This window comes from Amblyraja radiata, chromosome 23 (assembly GCF_010909765.2).
Source record: "Amblyraja radiata isolate CabotCenter1 chromosome 23, sAmbRad1.1.pri, whole genome shotgun sequence".
Lineage (NCBI taxonomy): Eukaryota > Metazoa > Chordata > Chondrichthyes > Rajiformes > Rajidae > Amblyraja > Amblyraja radiata.
The window spans coordinates 31,416,010-31,440,562 of record NC_045978.1 but is presented as its reverse complement, the minus strand read 5'-3'; the positions used below and the strand labels follow the sequence as shown (position 1 = coordinate 31,440,562).

General features: G+C 41.0%; 1 protein-coding gene across 1 annotated transcript in view; it reads right to left on the bottom strand.

Moving 5' to 3' along the window:
• Positions 1–8,390: 8,390 nt before the first annotated feature.
• The window catches only part of ntsr1 (neurotensin receptor 1), a 39,519-nt gene continuing 23,356 nt past the window's right edge, over positions 8,391–24,553 (bottom strand). The window contains exons 3-4 of the mRNA XM_033041252.1: positions 13,988–14,078; positions 8,391–9,068 (exon numbers count right to left, since the gene is read on the bottom strand). Of these exons, the coding sequence (XP_032897143.1) occupies positions 8,819–9,068; positions 13,988–14,078 (341 nt within the window). The 3' untranslated portion in view covers positions 8,391–8,818. The remainder of the gene's footprint in view (positions 9,069–13,987; positions 14,079–24,553) is intronic.

Genomic DNA, 24,553 nt, shown 5'->3' with positions numbered 1-24,553 from the left:
GGGGCCCTAAGTGTCGAGGTGTTCAGCTCCTGCATTGGGGGGTTGTCAGCTCCTCCGTGCCGAGCGATCAAACCTCGCGTCAGGACTGGTCGAACCTTCTGCGGCGTTGGAGCTCCCGACTAGCCTCTCCCAAGACTGCGAGCCCTTGATGGTAAGTCCGCAGGCCGCGGTGGGAACGATCCCAGGCAAGGGAACAGCTCCGATGTTAAGTCCGCGCCCCGCGGTGGGGCTCATGACAGTCCGAGGAGGCCTCCAACTCCATCGATGGTAGGTCGCAGAGCCCGGAGAATGTGATCCGAAATTCAATCACATCTCCGGGAAGGTAAGAACTTAAAAAATAGTTTCCCCCGATCCCCCCCCCCCCCCCTCCCCCCACATAAAACAAACCAAAGTACATTAAAACAAACTCTTAACAGACGCTAAAAATAACAAAAAGATGAAAAACGAACACTGCCGGCAGGGCTGGCCATCTCCCCGGTGCCCTTGGTGGTCTTTGCAAATGATAAAACTATTAATAAACTAAACTAAGTGGGACCCGTTGGGTCCCAGCATCAAACGGGAGGGCTGGTCCCCCAACGCAATATTCCACCTCTCCACCAATTCCAATGTTGGTGGCCAGTGGTGGTGGGGGGGAGGTTTCTGGAGCGCAAGTATGGGTGTTGTGGGCTGAAGGGACTGGTTTCCAGAGGGCTAGTATGGACATTTCCAAACCAAAGGCAACACAGCTTTAGCATTTCCAAACCAAAGGCAACACAGCTTTAGCATTTCCAAACCAAAGGCAACACTGCTTTAGCATTTACAAACCAAAGTCAACACAGCTTTAGCATTTCCAAACTAAAGGCAACACAGCTTTAGCATTTCCAAACCAAAGGCAACACAGCTTTAGCATTTCCAAACTATATTTTCAAACCACATTAAGGGCACTGACAGGTCAGTAAAACCACTCACAGTTTACTAGACATGTGTTCAGTGTTATTCACAGCTCAGACTGAGAGATGTGATCCTCTCGCTCCCCCATCTTGCAGAGACTGACTGAGGCACTCAACACTTCCGGGTTTTAAAGTCCATCCGGAAGGGGCGTGGCCTTCATGAGAGAGAATCGCAACATTTTCTAAACACTAATAACTCTTTTATTTTTCATTGATGGGAAAAATCCTCTTGTCCTGCGCAGCGGAGGGGGACTCTGAGTGAGATGGCCAAAAATCACAGCCGTAAGTGGCAGCGTTTTTTCTAAAATCAATATACAAAACAACAGGAAGTGGCCAAGATCAGACTTTTAGTAATATAGATAACAATTGGTCACAATGTGATTAATCGTGTGAATCTGTGGTAATAAGAAATGTTTTGAGGTTGCTTTGTTGTTTTGAGGTTGTTTTGAGGTACTCATATTGCAACAGTTTGCATTTGAACAGCAGACTAAAAACAGAAAGGGATTATAGGGGGATTATAACGGATGAAAAATGAAGATTTAATTCATTTGTCTAGGTTTGATTCAAACTTAAATCCTATTAGCAAAGAGGTATGCTATTGACTGTTCACCACAAATTTTCCAATGTATTCCATTCTTAATTTCAGATTTTAAAAGATTGGAGTTTGGACATTGTTTCTTGCACATTTGCCTCTCGTCATATTTTAAACATTAGAATATCTTTGTTACTCCCACAATAACAAATACCATTTTGTTTTCATGCCTCATCTATTTACCTCAATAGGTGCAAAAATAGCCGTGTTTGTTCAATACAGGGATTTGTCCTTTCATTATTTAACAGCAGCATTGAATGGCTCCTTGACCATGAGAGCTGTATTCACTCAATTTCATGCTTAATTAAAGCATTTAATGATTAAACACATGTCTACAGTCTCAGGTCTATGATTCAGTGAATATTCTTCCTGCTACTTTGCTGCTTTTGATCTAATTCCAGCTAATGGTACAGCCCTCTTACCATTCAAGCAGTGGTGAGTACAATTGGCATTTAAATTCAATTGAAACGAATAATTCCAAACAAAAACAAAAACAAATGCAATGTTTAGATAGATATTCTGACAGCTTTTTTTTCAACAACCTACTAATGTTGTCAGGAAGACGTGTCCTCTTTACAGCATGGAAACAGGCCTCCAGTCCAACTTGCCAATGCCGATCAAGATGCCCCTTTTACACTGGTCTCACCTGCTTGCATTTGGCCCACATCTTTAAAAATGTTGACCATTTCTTTGTAAGATGTATAAAAAAGGAAATGTAGATGCTGGTTTATAAAAAAGATACAGTGCTGGAGTAACTCAGCAGGTCAGGCAGCATTTCTGAAGAGCGGGATAGGTGACATTTCAGCTTGAGACCCTTCTTCAGACTCCTTTTAAAACTAGGAGACTCAATTATGTGGCAAGTTTCCCAGACAAAATTAGTCATATTTAAAGTTAGAAAATCAGACATAAGTCTTATACTTACTCAAGTTACTCATTAACTTACAAATACAATTTGTCCTGAGAGTTTTATATGGTTTTTTTTTTTACACAAAGTAAAGTTACTTTCTTAGGAACATATAAACTTCGCATTGGTCTTTTACTGACATTCATGTTCCTATCAAACTAATTGATCACAGCAAACAATTGTACCTGTTCTGATATTTATTGTCTGTCACTCGTCTTTAAAAGCCATCCTGGCATCAAAGGGAATAATAACAGCAAAAAAAAACGATGAGAGCAATCAGTTTATTCCACAAACAAATGTACATTCACCAATTCATGTAATTTTATAATTTTACTCATCATTTAATCCAAACAATAAAAAAATCTCCTTTCAAATGAATATTTTCAAAGCTAATGTTATATTTCAGTACCCAAAGAATGAATACCCAGTCCAGAACAAAATACTCAAGGACAGACACTAATACACATATAAGCAACAATTACATTGACTATGTATGATGTGAACTCTTTAAGCTCCAAGGCTCACAATATTTGACTGGAAATAAATAGCTGCCATCTTTGGCCCCTGAATAAAACCAAACGGCTTTCTGAGTTTGTTCCTTTAAATCCCTTCTTTAGAATTTACAACAGACTTTAAACTCACACTACAGACAGTTGAAATGACAAATAAGCAAGTTATCATTTAGGATTATCTACAGTTTAGTTCTCAAAACCAGATCAGGAAGAGGTGTGTATACAAAGGTTAAAAATGCAAAGTGCAAATGTTCACAGATAGCAGAAATTCATCATACAGTAAAACTAACAATAGAAATCTTTGCATAGTAGAACATTGCCCACTATTACGTTTACACCAAAATTAGATATTGTCAGTAAAAAATCAAATTCAAACAAGTAACTTTTAGATTAAGAACAACACCCAAATAATGAAACATTCAGTGTATTGGGCAGAGCGGAAATAAATATATTCTCTATTATACTGCACTAAAACTGCGGAGATATATGTGTTGTGTATTATTGTAATTTACCGTACTTCTAATAAAATTAAAAAAAAAAAAAAAAAAAAAAAAATACTGCACTAAAACATGAATGTCATTGAAACCTGTTTCATATGAACCTCTGTATTGGATAGTTAAAGCTTGAACTTACAAATCCAAATACGAAAGTCACTTTGTACAATATGCGTTCATGGTGGATTTGTGGGGAGGATCTATCATACATTCAATAGGTAGCACTCGCATTATTTCTCATCAACACTGAATTATCAAGAGAGATTAGAGAGGGTAGATCTGTTTTCCCTACAGCGAAAGAGGTTGAGAGGTGACTTGATAGAGGTACCCTGTATATAGAATTATGAGGGGCACAGATAGGGTAGATAGCCAGAGTATGTTTCTCAAGGAGTGTCTGAGACTAGATGGCATAGATTTAAAGGAGGTCTGAGGATAAATAGTATACACAAAGATTTCTTGGTACGTGAAATGAGCTGCCAGAGGAGATGGTGGAAGCAGGAACCGTAACAAAATTTGAGAGATTTCTTGACAGGTATTTGAATGAAGATGGCACAGAAGGATATGAATTAATACAAGCAAGTGGGATTAGTAAAGATAGACATAGTGGATGTCATAGACACTGTTGGCCAACAGGCCTGTTTCTATGCTGTATAGATTTATAGCCCTATTCCATTTCAGATGCACTTCTCAATGCAGTAAAATTACTCGACAACCTTTGCATTAATGTTCTAAATCAATGGGATGATAATACTTGCAATTTGTGAAGTTTGATTGTTTCCATTACCTGGCTGAGGAACCTTACTGCATCATTTGTACAAATTATTGTAAAATGTGCAATGTAATGTTCCATGTTATACTCTCTATAAACTGACAGAATGTATGAGGGTAACATTCTATAAGTTTCAGACTCTTTGTTGGGTCAAAAAAGGGTGGCATGGTGGTGCAGCGGTAGAGTTGCTGCCTTATAGCACTGGAGACCCGGGTTCGATCCTGACTACGTGTGCTGTCTGTACGGAGTTTCGACGTTCTCCCCATGACCTGCTTGGGTTTTCTCCAGGATCTCCGGGTTCCTCCCATCCTCTGAAGACGTAGAGGTTTGTAGGTGAATTGGCTTGGTATAATTGTAAGTGGTCCTTAGTGTATGTAGGATAGTGTAAGTGAGCAGGGATCACTGGTTTGCACAGACTCGGTGGGCCGAAGGGCATTTCCATGCTCTATCTCTAAACTAAATTAAAGTATGGTGTAACAGACGATGGTTAAATATTAAAAGTGATTTCAGAATAGACAACGTTTCCCATTATAGAAACATTGACAGCTGCATTTAAAAAAATAGATGTATGATATTACATATATTTGATCCTATCTTGTATGTTAGAAAATGGAAGAGTTGAATATATATTAGCACAGGCCTCCAATACAGGATGTAACAATTATCAGGATTAACAGATACTGGAGCATTGTTTTATGCTCGGTGAGCATAAAACATACTGCTGGAGAAATTCAGCCTTTGAGGCAGATTCTATGGAGGGAATTGGACAGATGAGGTTTTGTTTTGGAACCTTCCTGATCTGAAACATGGTCTGTCCATGTTCTTCCACAGATGAGTTCCTCCAGCAGTTTGTTCCTGTAACAATTACTACTGTTATTGAAATAAATTTAACCCTGATTGTAAACTAACTCAGAATTTCAGTTCTATAAGTTGAAAGAATTGGATGTGCTCTGGAGGATCATGCATACTGGAGGCACTAGAGTCAGGCAGTTGGGTGATTGAAAGCTTGAGGCCAGAGTCTCCAGAGTCAAGAGGAACAATGGAGGATGGTAGGGTGTTGCCTTTTTGTGTTGAAATGCTGGAAGATGGAAGGTAAGTGAGGCATTTATCTTATAGTGGTTCTAAAAGGTGGCACAGAGGCATACCGGTAGAGCCGTTGCCAGAGGCCCGGGTTTGATGCTGACTATGTGTGCTGTCTGTACTGAGTTTGTACATTCGCCCTGTGACTGCGTGGGTTTTCTCTCGGTGTTCCAGTTTCCTCCCACATTCCAAAGACGTGCAGGTTTGTAGATTAAATGGCTTCTGCAAATTGTCCCCAGTGAGTAGGATCCAAGCTGTTCAGGAGATGCACAATGATGGTCATTCTCAGGACAAATTACTCTTAAAATCCCCTGCAATACTTCAATAAGATTGTCTCCTCATGAGCATGACTGATGTGGAAATCGCAAAAGTCATGCAAGAAAACTTCACTGGGAATTACCCAGAGAATTTCAGCAGCATTTCATTCTTGAAAAAAGATTTGCAATTGCATAAGGTTGTACAAACATGACCAACGTTGAATAAAAATGTTTTGACTACATTAAGTTTGCTGCATTAAGCCTGCTTGCCCTTATATTATAGATGTTTAAATATTCTTGCAAAATCTGGGAAATAAGTTTAAAAACGTTAACCATGGAGATATAATAATCAGAGCTTTAAAAACTGCAAATAGAGAGGTTATGTTTTTCATTCCAGAATGATACTCATGGCAGCAATTATACTGTAACTCTTTCACTTTAGGGTGAAAATATGCACATTTACGATTTATTCCAAGTAGCATTTCACAAAATTGTTATTCTCCACTTAGGATCTGGTCATGCACCAGACCACACAGTTGTTAAACACACAAAAAACTGCAGGATTAATATCTGCTTCTTTAATATAGCCAAGGAAGTGTTGCTTAGCAACTAAACATGCCTGGAACAGGTGTCACTGGAAGTGTGGTGTGACTGACTGCCTGTTTTCAGTTATCAAAGTCGACAAAATCACTCACTCAAATAATTTACCTAGTTGCCACACTTGACGTACAGATGCATTATAAGAAATAGGATTTCTAAGACGAGAAAGCAAAATACACTATGGTCTATTAAGAGAAGCATATTTTTCAACGCTGTGTCTTTTATCTCTATATACAATTCACGACACATTACATTCACTTGTATTTAAAAAGTACAACATTCATTTTGTTTTGTGTTCCAGAAGTGCAAATAAAACTGTAAATGCTGGAACTGAAATAGGGGCTAGCGGAGTCAAGGGATATGGGGAGAAGGCAGGCACGGGTTACTGATTGTGGATGATCAGCCATGATCACAATGTATGGCGGTGCTGGCTCGAAGGGCCAAATGGCCTCCTCCTGCACCTATTTTCTATGTTTCTAAAACAGAAAGCGCTGGAAATACCTCAGCAGGTCAGGCAGCATCTGTGGAGAGAGAGATGGTTTAGGTTGACGTTCTTTCATCAGAATACACATTATTCTGGTTAAAAAACTGCTGGAAGATCATTTATCTGATACTTCACTCTGCTGTTCTCTCCACAGATCTACCTGGCCTGCTGAATATCTCCAGCATTTTCTGGTTTTTAAAAAATTAACTTTCTTGGGCAAACCGCATTCTACACACAATAGCATTGGTCATGATTCAGATGGTAATTTATTCAGTAGAAGAAGATAACTGTGAAGGTAAAAATGAAAAACATGGGTGTAAATACATTTGTCTGAATACAGACTTGATGGATCAAAGAACATCCTTTGGAGCCATAACAATTCTATAATTTTACAGCAATATTAATATAATGTGGGGCACAGTTTCTACTTTGACTGCATTGAGTAATTCAAGTGCAGTTTACAACACCAACTTTGCTCGTTTTGAGAAGAATTGCTGTCCAGAGTTCTGCTCAAAATCATTTGGTCATTAAATATAAAACTGGCATTAACCAGTGCAATTGAGCTTTAAAGGTATTCCATGACATCTTTAAGAGTGGGGGAGGCTTGGTGGCGCAGCAGTAGACTTGCTGCCTTACAGCACCAGAGACCTGGGTTCTCCAATCCTGACTATGAGTGCTGTCTGTAAGGAGTTTGTACGTTTTCCCTGTGACCTGCTTGGGTTTTCTCCAGGAACTTCGGATTCCTCCCACTCCAAAGACATGTTGGTTGATAGGTTAATTGGCTTGGTAAAACTGTAAATTGTCTCTAGGGTGAGTAGGATAGTGTTACTGTACGGGGATCGCTGGTCGGCACGGATTCAGTCGGCCTAAGGGCCTGTTTCCGCACTGTATCTCTAAACTAAACTAATCTAAGAATGTAGTCTTGGCGTCTCTTTGAACTCACCTGGTTTTGTCTACTGTATTTCCTTGAAATATACTATGTATTATACCACTGTACTGTGCAATATCTAAAAAAAGATATTACGCGGTGAAGCATCGGCAGCGGTGAGGCCTCTGTGGTAGCAGCAATGAGGCCTCGGCTGCGGTGGTGAGACCTTTCGGTGATGGTGCCTCGGCAGCGGCAATGCCTTGCAGGTCGATCCGTGATCGACGGTCGATGAGAACATGGAGGGACTTCCATGGTGGGGGGGGGGGGGGGGGGGGGGGAAACAATGGACAATGGGGACCCGGCATGGGGAAACTGCTGGGGGGTGGGAGGTGGGGGGGATGACAAAAGGAGGAGCCGGCGTACTTAGTGCAACTTTATCAGTGCCGTAGGTGGCTGCTATTTGTATACCATAGGTATACAAGCAAAGAATTTCACTGTGCCTTGTCACATGTGACAATAAAGTATTCCTAATCCTAAAGGTACATTGAAAATGTAGACACAAGGAACTGCAGATGCTGGTTTACGAAAAAGACACAAAGTGCTGGAGTATCTCAGCGGGTCAGGTAGCATTTCTGGAGAACATTGACAGGCAACATTTTGGGTCAGAACCCATCTTCAGACTGACTGTAGTCAGTGGGAGAAAGCTGGAAGAGAAGTGGGGGGTGTGAAAAATCCTGGCAAGTGATGGGTGGATAGATACAAAGTGCTGAGTAACTGAGGTCAGGCAACACCTCCGGAGAAAAAGAATAAATTACATTTGCGTCGGGCTTCAGACTGAAGAAGGGTCCCGTCCCGAAACGTCATGCATCCTTTTTCTTTGGAGATGCTGACTGACCCACTGAGTTAGTCCAGCACTTTGCGTCTTAAATTGAAAGTGTATTAAGTGTTGGAATACATCCAATAGTCCAAAATACCTGCTCATCAGCACCACCCTAGTCCTGAGCATGCCAGATAAATAGAGCTTTAGTGTATGTCTATTGAACTTGAGCAAAGTTTGCAGAATCCATGGCAACTGTCTATTGCACCTGTAATCCTGTGATCATTTACACACATGTGCTCTATGCTGTAAAAAGAAAAACACTGATTGATTGGAAACTCCAAGAAATTGCCTTTCAAATTGTACAAATGTATTCTAATAATAACATCCCATTATTTAGGAAAAAATGTAATTACATAATTTGGAGAATATCTTAGTTCTCCAAAATTCATGTCAGTAATTACCAATCTTCTGAATTTCTTCATTAACTATTTGAATTTAATTATTATCTGTTAGTACATTGTTTCTTTGGTGAGAACGTTGGAGTAAGTATGATTGCTGGAAATACTATTTGACTTTCTGCTAATTGCACGAGTCTTGGGCTTTGGTTGCCTGAGAAGGCAGTAGGAGCTGAGCGTGGAGAAGAAGTTTTGTCTGAAGTTTGCAGAGACCAAGTTGTACAGGATAGGGTTGATGGCGGAGCTGACATAGAAGAGGATGTTTGTCACCATGTAGAAGTAATGATAGAAATCATAGAGAAATCTGGAAGAAGTAGTAATAGCAATTAAGATAACAAAAATACAGCAAAATTAATAATACATTTATTAAGAATGTATTGACCAGTATTTTATGAGTGCAACAGCATTCTTTGAAATAATTTTTTTTAGAAAGACAGTTCATCTGAAATTGTGTTATCCATAACTTTTTAATTCCACACTATGTAATTGCATGAAATCTTATTGAAGATAGATATACTGTATATAAAAATTGTTGAGACTAGTGACTCCCTTCTTTCGGCTTAACTTCTAAGTAACCACAAATAAATTATTAAATGGTAATCTATTATCAACCTTCTTTCTGGAAGATACAAAATAAGACAGGATTCAATTAATGCCTCATTGACCCAGAAGGGTTATGTGATTGAAGTTTGTCATTTGTTATGCATGATAAAGCCACATGATAATAACTTATGACCATTGACTTCCAATTCTGAAATTCTATTCCACTGATATCACTGAAGCTGAATTTTGTAAATAATGTACATGTGCTATTTTATCAAGTGTTTAAGAGGACAAATTTAATTTCATGGTGCTTGTAATGCTCCTTCAGTTATCAATTCTCATTTGATTCTTTTTTTTACGTTTTATACCATAATTCCTTTTCCCTCAAGTATTTATCAAACTCTTTTTTAATAGAATTAATTCATGCACAAAAACTACATGTTAATTATCCTAAATGCTGCCAGGGAAGATTATATTTTTAAATCTTCATAAGGTATTAATTACCGAGTATAATTACAAAATGGAAACTGTTCAGGTCTAAGGCCCAGCAGAAGCCTAGTACTCATACTCGTCTTTCAGTTTGACAACCCGTGTTTATGCTAAATAATCTGCAATGAGAAACATTATTAATAGCTTTTAGTATATAAGTGCACTCTTTGAATTTATCTCAATCTTTTCCCCACTGAAAAGTAAATTTGTCATCATTTAAGGTGGTGGATAATTGGCATTGCTGGATAAATTGAGACCAATTCCAGCTCAGCATTAACCATCATGGTAGATGCATAATATCATGCAAATGGTTTTCTTCACTATCCATTTAATTCGCCAATTTCTTGGGATCTAGGAGGACTTGTTTCCACTCCGATTCCGATTGCATTCCAGTTCTTAGTGCCATCACACAAGCTCTTACATCACATTGACCAGGCACAGACTGATTCTGAGGAATCAGTGGCAAAATGAAATTCCTTCAAGGACATTTTGAGAACATCCTTGAATCTTTTCCTCTGCTTGTTTAGTAATTTCTTCCATGACAGAGCTTTTTGCATTTTGAAACAGTAATCCATGCCTTTATTACATCTAGGCTGGATTACTGTAACGCACTCTACTCTGGAGTCGCACGAGCTTCATTGGCTCGTCTCCAGCTTGTTCAAAATGCTGCCGCTCGCCTTTTGACCGGAACTCGAAAGAGGGAGCACATTACGCCAATTTTGGCCTCCCTTCACTGGTTCCCAGTGCACTTTCGAGTTCATTTCAAAATTCTTTTATTTGTTTTTAAATCGTTGAATGGGCTCGCCCCGCCTTACCTCTCTGAGCTGCTCCACCTATATGCTCCTGCCCGGTGCCTCAGGTCAGCTGATCAGCTGCTCCTTGAGGTACCAAGGTCTAAGCGGAAGCTCAGAGGGGATAGAGCCTTTTCTGTTGCTGCTCCGGCACTCTGGAACACCTTGCCGCTGCACATCAGACAGGCCCCCTCACTGTCCATCTTCAAATCCTCCCTAAAAACACATGTTTATTCTTTGGCTTTCGACACTGGCTGAGGCATTGCTCCTGTTTTTAGTGCTTTTAATGTCTTTTAACTTTTAGTGTGTTTTTTATAGTCCTTCGTTTTACGGTTTTTAATGGTTTTTAATTGTTTGTAATAGCTTTTTGTTCATGAGTTCTCATGTACTGCACTTTGTGGCAACTGCAGTTGTTTAAAGTGCTTTATAAATAAAGTTATTAAGAGCTTAATGTGTATCTTTCAGGCATGTGAACGATGTGGCCTGCACAACATAGGCAACTAAGAGTAATTAGGCCTCAACGCTGACCTGAGAGACGAGAGTAACTTTGGATGCTGGCTTGAGAGAGGACAGTAACATTGGTTCCGTTATATTTTCAATGGATTTGGAAGATACTGAGCAGGATCACAGCTGCTTGGTGAAACATGAATTTTGTGACATGTTTAATCTGTGATCTTCAGACACATCCTGTTTCACAGTCACCCAGGCTGTGCTATCCATTAGATGAAAACAGTAGTAATTTTAAAAAGTAAGCTTTTTGTTTATTTGTCCTCTTCCATATTAATTTCAGAAAATCCCAAAACATTTTACAGTCAATAAATTATTTGCAAAGATGAGTTAAAAGGACATTTGGGCAGTTACATGGATAGGAAAGGTTTAGAGGGATATGGGCCAAATTCAGGCAAATGAAACTAGCTTAAAGGGGTATCTTGGTCAGCATGGATGAGTTGGGCTGAAGGGGCTGTTTTCAATGACTTTATGAGTTGTTGTAATTTGAAAAAAACAGTAACCACTTTGCACGCAGAAAGCTTTAACAGCCAGCACGGTGAGAATGTCCATGTCATCAGTGCCTTACTAATGCTGGCTGAGCAATTGATAATAGGAAAAATAGCACAAATAACTCTCCTGTTCTTAGAAATAATGGTGAAAATAATAAACTGCTGCAGGGAAGATAGACACAAAATGCTGGAGTAACTCAGTGGGACAGGCAGCATCTCTGAATAAAAGACAGAATTGTCTAGATAGATAGGATAGATGGTTGAGAGACGAAACGTCGAGACACGAAACATCACCCATTCCTTCTCTCCAGAGATGCAGCCTGTGTCGCCGAGTTACTCCAGCATTTTGTGTCTATCTTTGGTGTAAATCAGCATCTGCAGTTCTTTTCTATACAAACTGCTGCAGGGACTCAGAGGGCCAGACATGATTTGTGGAGGGAAATGGGCAGTTGATGTTTCGAGTCGAGACCCTTCATCTGGAAGGAATGAAGCATTCATGCTCGAGATTCCAGCATCTGCAGTCGCTTGTGTGCACAACACAATGCCTTGTTTTCTACATAAATAACAAAGGTGGATCCTTTACAAACTTAAAGCACACGGCATTGGGGGTTCAGTATTGATGTGGATAGAGAACTGGCTGGCAAACAGGAAGCAAAGAGTAGGAGTAAACGGGTCCTTTTCACAATGGCAGGCAGTGACTAGTGGGGTACCGCAAGGCTCAGTGCTGGGACCCCAGCTATTTACAATATATATTAATGATCTGGATGAGGGAATTGAAGGCAATATCTCCAAGTTTGCGGATGACACTAAGCTGGGGGGCAGTGTTAGCTGTGAGGAGGATGCTAGGAGACTGCAAGGTGACTTGGATAGGCTGGGTGAGTGGGCAAATGTTTGGCAGATGCAGTATAATGTGGATAAATGTGAGGTTATCCATTTTGGTGGCAAAAACAGGAAAGCAGACTATTATCTAAATGGTGGCCGACTAGGAAAAGGGGAGATGCAGCGAGACCTGGGTGTCATGGTACACCAGTCATTGAAAGTGGGCATGCAGGTGCAGCAGGCAGTGAAGAAAGCGAATGGTATGTTAGCTTTCATAGCAAAAGGATTTGAGTATAGGAGCAGGGAGGTTCTACTGCAGTTGTACAGGGTCTTGGTGAGACCACACCTGGAGTATTGCGTACAGTTTTGGTCTCCAAATCTGAGGAAGGACATTATTGCCATAGAGGGAGTGCAGAGAAGGTTCACCAGACTGATTCCTGGGATGTCAGGACTGTCTTATGAAGAAAGACTGGATAGACTTGGTTTATACTCTCTAGAATTTAGGAGATTGAGAGGGGATCTTATAGAAACTTACAAAATTCTTAAGGGGTTGGACAGGCTAGATGCAGGAAGATTGCTCCCGATGTTGGGGAAGTCCAGGACAAGGGGTCACAGCTTAAGGATAAGGGGGAAATCCTTTAAAACCGAGATGAGAAGAACTTTTTTCACACAGAGAGTGGTGAATCTCTGGAACTCCCTGCCACAGAGGGTAGTCGAGGCCAGTTCATTGGCTATATTTAAGAGGGAGTTAGATGTGGCCCTTGTGGCTAAGGGGATCAGAGGGTATGGAGAGAAGGCAGGTACGGGATACTGAGTTGGATGATCAGCCATGATCATATTGAATGGCGGTGCAGGCTCGAAGGGCCGAATGGCCTACTCCTGCACCTAATTTCTATGTTTCTATGTTTCTATGTTTCCTTGTCAAAGATGAATTAAAATTCCTAAATCCAAATCTAGAATGAATAAATTTAAGTCTTGTTTCCCTCCATAAACTCAGTGTACAGAACTGAAGGATTGGTATGTATGCAAACTCTTATTGTTAATGTTACATCACCATATTCTTCTCATATCTTTTGTTTTTTGCTCCAGCAATTTTGTAGACAGTAAGCTTCCACAAAGAGCAAGTGAAAATAAACACGTTACACTGAAATGCTTACATAAATAGACAAGTTTGTTAATATTGATTGCTAACTCTTGGCCTGGAAGGGATTGACTCCGCTGTTCTACTTAAGTTATAGTGCTGTTTGATTCAATTTAGTTTAGTTTATTGTCACGTGTACCAGGGTACAATGACAAACTCTGAAAATCTCTTACATCTAGATAAGGCTTTTGGTTTAATGCTTCATTCAAAAGGCAGCATGTCTTTTGGCAGTGGCACTCCCTTAGCACAGCAAGTGCCAGGAGTGTGACCTGAATCCACAACCATTTTACTTGGCACATTCATCTATAAACCAAGTAACAATCTGTACAGATCATATTAAAATACTCAAAAATACAATTGAAATGTTGGTCCTATTTTCTTTCATAAAATATTAAGCGTACATATTGTTATCAAATCGGAACATTAATCAGTTGGTGCTTACTCTGTCCAGTGGTGTTTGGGCACATAGCAGAACATGAGACGTCGTATGTGATACGGAAGCCAACAGACCACAAAGGCAATGACCACGGCTCCTGAAGGACAAAACAAATAACTCTGAATGCTTATTCTTAATACTCGTAATCACCATGCTTAATCAATTAATTCTTACTAAGAAGATAAAGAAAATTGAGAAATAATGCTGTAATAAAAGATCCTTAAGAAATTAGACATTCTTCTGATCAACACATGAGCATGGGTTGTACTACTTGTATGACTTGTACGACTTGTTAGACGTACAACTTTAACTTGAAACAACAACACGAAGTAGACAAGGATGGAAAGAGGATTGAATGAAACACCAATTCTGCCTGAGCCACTGAGTACTTGGAGTACTTTCTTGAGGCATAGATACATAGTCAAAACCCTTTTCCCAGGGTGGAAATATCCAACACTGGAAGGTACAGCTAAAAGGTGAGATGGGGAAAGTTTACTGGAGATGTGCAGTGTTGTTTTTTTACACAGAGTGGTGGGGGCCTAGAATACACTGCCAGGTGTGGTGGTGAACGCAGATATGATAATGGCTTTAAGAGGCTTTTAGATGGGCACAAGGAAGAGCAGGGAATAGAGAGATATGGATCATGTGATAGATGGGAAGATGTGGCCAGTAGTGGGATCCCGTTGGAGGTGGTGAAAATGTTGGAGGATTATATGCCATTATTATGTGGCAGGGGTCACAGTTTAAGAATAAGGGGTAGGCCATTTAGGACAGATGAGGAAAAACTTTTTCACCCAGAGAGTTGTGAATCTGTGGAATTCTCTGCCACAGAAGGTAGTAGAGGCCAATTCACTAGATGTATTCAAGAGAGAATTAGATATAGCTCTTAGGGCTAATGGAATGAAGGGATATGGGGAAAAAGCAGGAACAGGGTACTGATTCTGGATGATCAGCCTTGATCATAGTGAATGGCGGTGCTGGCTCAAAGGGCTGAATGACCTACTCCTGCTCCTATTTTAATAATAATAATAATAATAATAAATTTTATTTATGGGTGCCTTTCAAGAGTCTCAAGGACACCTTTTCTATATTTCAATGTTTCTATAAAGATTGTCCTGGCACCTTCTGGAGACACCCACCGAAACATGAATGATGGCTTTAAGATATGCAGACTGACATTTCAACCAAAGTATTATATAATGTTTCTACTAAAGTTTAATGAGATACTGCACATTTGTTTGCTTTAATATTTTGTGTAGCCTGTAAATGAGGACTGCCCTGGTCAACTATTGCTATATCAATTATCGTGTATTGTTAACATCACAATTCCCCTGGGGAACAGAGGGTTCACAAAAACTACAGGTTATTTGATGATGATACCTGTTCAAGGCAAGTGTAACGTTGAGGCTCTATAAGGCGCTGGTCAGGCCGCATTTGGAATATTGTAAGCAATTTTGGGCACCATATCTGAGGAAGGATGTGCTGACTGGAGAGGGTCCAGAGGAGATTTACAAGAATGATCCCAGGAATGTGTAGGTTAACCTATGATGAGCGTTTGTCGTCACTGGGCCTGTACTCGTTGGAGTTTAGAAAAATGAGGGGGGACCTCAATGAAACGTACAGAATAGTGAAAGGCTTGGATAGAGTGGATGTGGAGAGGATATTTCCACTGGTGGCATAGTCTAGGACTAGAGGTCATAGCCTCAGAATTAAAGGACGTTCTTTTTGGAAGGAGATGAGGAGAAATTTCTTTAGTCAAAGGGTTGTGAATCTGTGGAATTCTTTGCCACAGAAGACTGCGGAGGCCAAGTCAATGGATATGTTTAAAGCAGAGATAGAATTTTGATTAGTACGGGTGTCAGAGGTTATTGGGAGAAGGCAGGAGAATGGGGTTAGGAGGGAGAGATAGATCATTCTTTTAGAGATAGATTTATTCTTAGAATAAAGGGGAGGTCATTTAAGACTGAGGTGAGAAAAAATGTTTTCACCCAGAGAGTTGTGAATTTATGGAATTCCATGCCACAGAGGGCAGTGGAGGCCAAATCACTGGATGGATTTAAGAGAGAGTTAGATAGAGCTCTAGGGGCTAGTGGGATCAAGGGATATGGGGAGAAGGCAGGCACGGGTTATTGATATGGGACGATCAGCCATGATCACAATGAATGGCGGTGCATGCTCGAAGGGCCTAATGGCCTCCTCCTGCACCTATTTTCTATGTTTCTATCAGCCATGATTTAATGGCAAAGAAGACTTGATGGGCCGAATGGCCTAATTCTACTCCTATTCCTTATGACCTTATGACCTTATGACAGCTGTCCTCAGGATGAGAAAAGCAGGGATAGAGAGGTTGACAGATTAGATCTGACAGAAAGAATAGGGATAGAGTTGTACCAGCATGTGAGGCAAAGCTGAGTTGTTGGGAAGAACATTTGGAGAAGTCTAGTACTCTAGTCTTTAGAAGTTGTCAGGATGAGTTGGGCTGATTTGGAAAATAAGGAATATTGGATTGTGATACAGTGTGGAAACAGGCCCTTCGGCCCAACTTACCCACGCTGACCAACATGTCCAATCTACACTAGTCCCATCTGCCTGCGTTTGGCCCATATCCCTCTAAACCTGTCCTATCCATGTATCTGTTTAAATTTTTCTTAAACGTTGCGATAGTACCTGCCTCAACTACCTCCTCCGGTAGCACTTCCCATACACTCACCACCCTTTGTGAAAAAGGTTACCTCTCAGGTTCCTGTTAAATCTTTCCCCCTTCACCTTAAACCTATGTCCTCTGGTTCTTGATTCCGCAGCTCTGAGCTAGATACTCTGTGCATCTACCCCACCTATTCCTCTCCTAGAGTGAAGAACAGGTGGGATCTCACTGTGCAGGGTCAGACCAGGAAATGAAGCACAGTGGGCTTGATTGGTCAAGCCGTTCCAATAGAACAAACATCAAAAAGGAACACAAGAATGCAGATGCTTGAGCACAAAACGCAAAACACAAAGTTACACAGTAACTCAGTAGGTCAGGGAAAATTTGTGCATGGAATGGAAAGGGTGAAGTTTCAGATCGGGACCCTTCTTCAGTATGGAGTAGTAGGGGCAAGAAAGCTGGAAAAGAGATGGGGTCGGGACTAAGCCTGGTAAGTGACCAGGAAAGGCACATTCTAGTCCCATGCTTCTGTGAGAGTATTTCTTTAGTTTTCCAGGATATTTATATCTTAATAACTGTGTTTACTGTGCAGCAAACGGAAACATTAAAAAAAAAATGGAAATGTAAACTTCAGGAACAAACTTGGCCAGTTTTTAGGATTAGTAATTTTTAAAATACATATTAATTAGTTAGTTTCTCATGGACTTTTTATGTAAACTGCTGGTTTTTCTAATTGACCAATTTTAGTGAATTAGCAGGATTACTTAACAGACTGTAGTGATTTAATCAATTTAGATGATACAACAGTTTGACAAGGGTCAGATAATATTTAAACATTCTGTGCTTGTGATTTATGAAAGGATATTACAAATTAAAATGGATCAACGTTTTCCAGGTACAGTAAGTAAAATCCATAGGGTATTCTCCATGATAACAAAATAGAGCTTAGATTTAACAGGACCGGCAGCATATCTGGATAAAAGGAATGGGTGATGTTTTGGGTCGAGACCCCTCTTCAGACTTTCTAAATACATTAATTTGATTTACTAAATAATTTAGTGCCAGTTCTGTGCTACCCTTTTAAAGAATAGATAATTACCACACCAAAGACATTATATATATATATATATATATATATATATATAACTGAGAAGAAGGGTCTTGATCCGAACCGTCACCCATTCCTTCTCTCCAAAGATGCTGCCTGACCTGCTGAGCTACTCCAGCATTTTGTGCCTTCCTTCAGTGTAAAACCTGCATCTACACATTAGCGCTTAGATTTATTATGTAACATAAACAGTAGATTGTTCATTCCCATATTGTCCGTTAAGTGATTTACCATGCAATTCAGTTACAATATCACCAAACGCTGACTATTACTTAAAAGTGATATTATCTAAGACACAACAACAATTAATTACACTATACTGCTTCTATCAGAGTCAAATACTGCACTTCACTTCGGGTGTAGCAGATAAGACAACCAGTTAACGTTCCAGTTTATTAGGAGAGGGGGGAGACAGCTAAAGAGACACTTTAGTTCTTAAAATCTGTTCATGATATTAAATAAATTCCTGAATTTATTTTGTTCTCAAATTAACAATTCATCATGCTTCATTAATACATATTTCATCATTTCCATTATTTTAGTCATTGAACTCAGATTCTTTTGAAGGAAGAGACTGAGATACAATACGATACAATAGAACATTATTTATCCCAGGAGAGAATTTGGTCTGCCAACAGTCATAAAACACAACAAGATACGTGAAACATGAAATTAAATTGACGAGTGGCCCAGGATTGCGGGGGAGCCTGATACTGGACTTGATTGACTCTGAAGGAAGAGACGCCAATATCAGTGAATTTTGTGCACTAACCAATGCTCTAATGAAAGGTCATGGATTCGAAACATTAACTCTGTTCTCCCTGCAGAAATACTGCATTACCTCTTGAGTATTTCCAGCATTGTCTTTTTTTCATGACTCATTTGGTGTTTGGCCTTTACAATTTGCAACGTCAGAGATGGTAAACATGTCACTGAAGATGAGGCAGGTGTTAGCTCGTGTTGCTTACATTATTATGCTCGGTACTATTCCCTAAAATGTGACAGATCTTTTGTGAAACGATTGAAAGTTGGATTACAATACTGCAATCTCAGAATATGTGTCTTTTTGTATGAAATATTAATCAGAAATTACACCAGTGGATATTTTTAAGGCCGAGATAGATCGATTCTTGATTAGTACAGGTGTCAGTGGTTATGGGGAGAAGACAGGGGTTCAGAGGAAACGATAGGTCAGACACGATTGAATTGCGGAGTAGACGATGGGCTGAATGGCCTAATTCTACTCCCATTCCTTATGACCTACCTTTTAGATCAATGTGAGAAGTCCAAATCCAAAGAAGAGGAGTGGTATTACCTTAGTGCCCTGGGCAACATTTATTCCTCTACCATCACTGATTACCTGGCTCATCTCAATCATGTTTTTAAACTGTATGTGTAGATTAGCTGCTTAATTTTCTGCATTTCATCTACATGTCAAAAGTTAAGGCATAGGGTCATAGTGCTACACAATGCAGAGCAGGCCCTTCGGACCAACTCATCCATGCCAACCGAGTTGCCTGAATGAGTTAGTCTCACTTGCCTCTGACTTGCCCGATGGTCCAACAGCATTTCTGTGAAATTGTTATCCTTCAGTTCCCTTTTAAATCTTTCCCCTCTCATCTTAAACCACTGCCTTCCCTACCATGGGGGAAAGACTGTGGCTATTCACCTTGGCTGTGCCCCTCATGCTTTTATAAATCTCTATATGGTCATTCCCCAGAGTCCCTTTCCTGTTTAATGGCATCCTTCCTCTAGCAGATTGACGGAAATTGTACTTGGTTCTTCAAATGTGGCCTTACGAACGTCTTCGATAGTTGTAACATGACGTCTCCGCAATTGATACCTTGGGTGATGAAAGCAAGCAGAACAAATGCCTTTATCAACACCCCTGTTCAACTGTGTTGCCAATTTCAATGGACATTAACCAGAACCCCAGGCCTTTCTATTCTACAACACAATCCCCAGAGCTTTGCTGTTTTCAGTGTAAAGGGCCTGTCCCACGTGGGCGTCATTTGCGCGTCACGCGCGAAAATTTTGTGAATCCCAAAATCCAGGTGCGCCATGTGCGACCGCGCGTCACTGCCTATGTCACAACGCACCATGCGCGCATCACGTGCGCGTCACGATGCGCGCGTCGTGCATTGTGACGCGTAAATGATGTCGCGTAAATGACGTGAAAATGACGCCCAAGTGAGACAGGCCCTTTAGTCCTGCCAAAATGCAACACTTCACATTTAACAGATTCCTGGCAAAGATTTTTTTTTAGTTTTAGAGGCACAGCTTGGAACCAGGCTCTTCAGCCCACCGAGTCCACGCCGAGCAGCAAACCCCACCCATTAACACTATCCTACACACACAGGGGACAATTTACACTTATACCGAGCCAATTAACCTACAAACCTGTATGTCTTTGGATTGTGGGAGGAAACCAAAGATCTCAGAGAAATCTCATGCGGTCACGGGAAGATCGTACAAACTCCGTACAGACAGCGCCCGTAGTTGGGATTGAACCCGAGTCTCCGGCGCTGCAGGCGTGTAAAGCAGCAACTCTACCGCTGCACCACCTTGTGGCTTTCATAGATCTTGAGATCATGAACGGTACGATGTAAATACAAATCTTTCTTACTATGGCTAATGTGTTAACTACTTACAATATAAAATACCATTTTACTAGCTTACCATGACAGCAGATGTCATCAGCCAACACTGCACAGAATCAAAGTACAGTAAACACTCATTTTTACGGACCTCTTTGTAACTGATTTTGGTTATAGCGGACTGACCTACCGACCTGCACTTGGCTGCCAATGCCACCCATTTTTTTAATCAAAAAATGTATTCAATTATTAAAAAATAATATTTACAATACAATAAAAAAAAACAGAACATAATACAAGACAAACAAATATACTAAACTACTATACAACTATGTTACAATTCTTGTTAAGGATTCATTCAACCCGCTGCTGTGCCCAGCAGTCCCGGAGATCCCCCAGTGTGCCCATGGACAACACATAGTCCCTCTCCAACACTACCCGAGCGCAGACGTAACCCCGGAAAAGGGGCAGGCAGCTGGCTCGTGCAGAGCCCTCTTCCGCCTGGCGCGGTGACTCGCAGATGGCCAACTTGGCCAGGCCCAGGAGCAACCAAACCAGGACATCTTTGGCCCTACCCTCTCCCCTACGCACAGGGTGTCCAAAGATGAGGATGGTGGGTGAGAAATGCAGCCAGAAGGCAAGGAGAAGCCCCTTTAGATAATGGAACAGGGGATGCAGCCTCACACACTCCATATGGACGTGGCACACAGACTCTTCCAGCCCGCAAAGGTGGCAGGCGGCTGGCGAGTCTGTGAACCGCTAGAGAAACAGGTTGCAGGGGACTCCTCAGTGCAGTACCCCCGTAGCCACTCTGGCCTGCACCGCATCTCCAGCCGCCCCTCTTTCCGCTGCACCCACCCTGCCTGCTCCCGCCACCAACACTGCCACCAGCACCACCGTAGATGGAACACTGTTGCCACCGGCACAGCTACAATCACCACCATTACCACCACCACCACAGCTGCCACCATCACAACCACCACCACCGCCACCACCATTATCACCATTGACCATGGGGTCTGACCAATAACTCCGTCGATCCTCACCTCACACCCGGCCAACTCACCTGGATTGCAGGTCCAGTTCCTGACCAAGAGCCTGAAGAAGTGTCTAAGACCTGAGACGTCACCTATCCATGTTCTCCAGAGGTGCTGCCTGACCAGCAAAGTAACTCCAGCACTCTGTGTCCTTTTGTGTATTAACCAGCAACTGCAGTTGTTTGTCTCTACTATTTATCTAGTGATAATCCCTCACTTGATTACTGCGGACAATCAGCATAACGGACACCACCTTCCCCCTATGGTCCATTTCAATGAGGCTTTACTGTAATTCTTTGACCTTGCTGATCTGTAGAAGCATAGAAATGATTCAGTTATTGTCTGAATTAACATTAATTGTAAGCAGAGAATGAAGAAGGGTCTCGACCTGAAACGTCACCTATTCGATTTCTCCAGAGATGCCAATAAACCCGCTGAGTTACTCCAGCTTTTTGTGTCTATCTTCAGTTTAAACCAGCATCTGCAGTTCCTTCCTACACAAATCAAAATGCTAAACTCATTCCCCTTTCTTGTTGCTGAGAGAACTGCTCTGTATTTCTATCATTTCATTTGCACTATTGTTTTATCTGTCACAAATATGAGGTAAGAGGATCAAGTCCTCTTACTAATACCAAGGGCTGATTTGGCAAGAGCATATTGCAGGGAAGAACCTTTCCCATCCATTGCAGGCATCTTTAACTTGGTGGTCCACTCTTTCATAATGATTAGTTGTCTAGTGTGATTTTTCCCAATTTAAAAATCGACTAGGATGTAAAATGCTAATCCGTTTACTGTTTTTATTGGTATTTTGAAATAAATTTATTGAACATGAAGTGATTTTGATTAGCCTGCAAACACCACTGTGCGCAGTATAATACCAGGCTCATCCAGTTTTTTTTCGTTGATTCATTGTAGAAGCTGCCTAATATTAGAAATAAATACCGACTTAAAAATCCAAAGGGAAACTCAGGAGGGACATTTTTATTCGCCGAATATACGGAACTCACTATCTGAAACAGCAGGAGATGGTAATAGTCTGGAAGTTGTTTAAGGTAAACCCGATAAAGAGACTTGCATGAAACAGAAATACACTATGGACCTTTTAGTCTGAATGGCATATATTTCAGCTGTAATAACTATGCAATTGAAACATGACAAAGAGATCTTCCATAATGGCGCAGCAACTCTATGCATTTTATCAGCGCTCCTCGTGCAGCACAGATGTTTACTTCACAGCTGGTGGCTCATTAAAATGATTAGAATATCCCGCCAGCAGTAACGATCATGTTAATTAGTTAACAGGAAGGCCCGACTTTATGAATTATTTGCATCAGCTTCTGTTCGCCCACAGTATTGAAAGCCAGCACACACCTCTTAAAGGGGAGGTGCTTTGTTGCCTTATGAATTGGTGGGAAGGTTGTAAGAACATAATAAAAACAGAGATAGCAGGTCAATTTGTCACTTTGTCACAGTAAAGGATTATGGATGTTCTCAAAGCCTCCTTGAAGAACTGTCATGTCCCTACTAACTAGACTCTTTGAGATATGGATAGAAAAAGGTTTCGAGGGATATGGGCCAAACATGTTCAGGTGGGACTAGTGTGGATGGGGCACCTTGGACGATATGGACGAGTTGGGCCGACGAGCCTGTTTCCGTGCTGTATGACTCTATAACGATTGGAAGCATAGGGAGTAGGGGAATCCACCAGTCTATACAATCCTATCTGATATTTTACTTCAGTGCCGATGTCCTGCACTAACCCTATCTCCCTTGATTCATCTAATATTTAAAAGTCTATTGATCTCGTTCTCATTGTCCTTGACAGAGGCTTCACAGTCTCTTGGATAGAGAAGTCTAACCTCCGACTGAAGAAATGTTTTCTCGCCTCTGTCCAAAATGACCAATCGTGTACTTTGAATATGAGATTGCTGGGTTCCACGTACCCCAGATGAGGAAAACATTTCCCCTGCAATTACCCATTAAAAATGTTGTATGTGTCAATGCGATTGCCTCTCATTCTTCAAATATATAGAGAGTATAGTTCTAGCCTACTTGCTCCCTCCATGTGCAAGACAGTTGCATCTGAATTCATGGTAGCCTTGCTATTGTAAGTATATATTTCTCAGGTTGGGGACTCAGATAATGTTCCGGTGAGTAGAGTCATAGTCACAGAGTGATACAGTGTGGAAACAGGCCCTTCGGCCCAACTTGCCCACACTGGCCAACATGTCCCAACAACACTAGTAGCTTGCCTACACCTGCCAGCATTTGGTCCATATCCCCCCCAAACATGTCCTATCGTATACAGCAGTATGAATGTTGATTTCTCTAACTTCAAATGTCTCTTGCATACCCTTCTCCCCTCTCTCACACCCTCCCTGGTCATCCTATCAGTTCCACTGTTTGAATCCCTGTATCCCTCTTGTACACCGTCCTCAGCCAACAATGGGCCATCCTGAGGTTATCTGTTGCCAGCCTGAGCTTGGTTATTTGGCTTTTCGGCGTCGTTTCCGTTCGGTATCTTGGCTTCTACTTGTTCACTTCGGCTTCTCGCCTTCGACGTCCCGTCCGCACACGATATTGGACATGAACCCTTTTTCAAAATTATTATTTAATAATCTCTTTAATGGCACTTTACTGAGGCTTTCTGGAAGTCCAAATACACTACATCAACTGCTTAATCTATATATATTCCATTGGTCATGATCTCAAACAAACCTTCCAACCCTACATTTGCCAAATATGATTACCCTTTCATACATTCAGTCCTACTACTATTTTCTATGTGGCTTGTTTCAATTTCCTTAATAATAATATAATTCCTGCAATTTCCACAGTCAATAACTCCTTATTTTATTTTCCCACCCCTTCTAAAAAGTGGGGTTGTATTTGCTAACTTCCAATCCATAAGAACTATTCTCGAATCTCTGGAATTTTAAAATATGACAATCACTGTTCTGACGAAAGGCCTCGTCCCAAAACGTCACTCATTCCTTCTCTCCAGAGATGCTGCCTGTCCCGCTGAATTACTCCAGCATTCTGTGTCTATCTTTGGTTTAAACTAACATCTGCTGTTCCTTCCTACACAATCATTGTGGAAGTTTGAAAGCTAATTGATAGAGTCCCATAGCCACCCACTTTAAAATCCCAGAATGCAGGAAAATATAACTGGCTCACACAAGAATG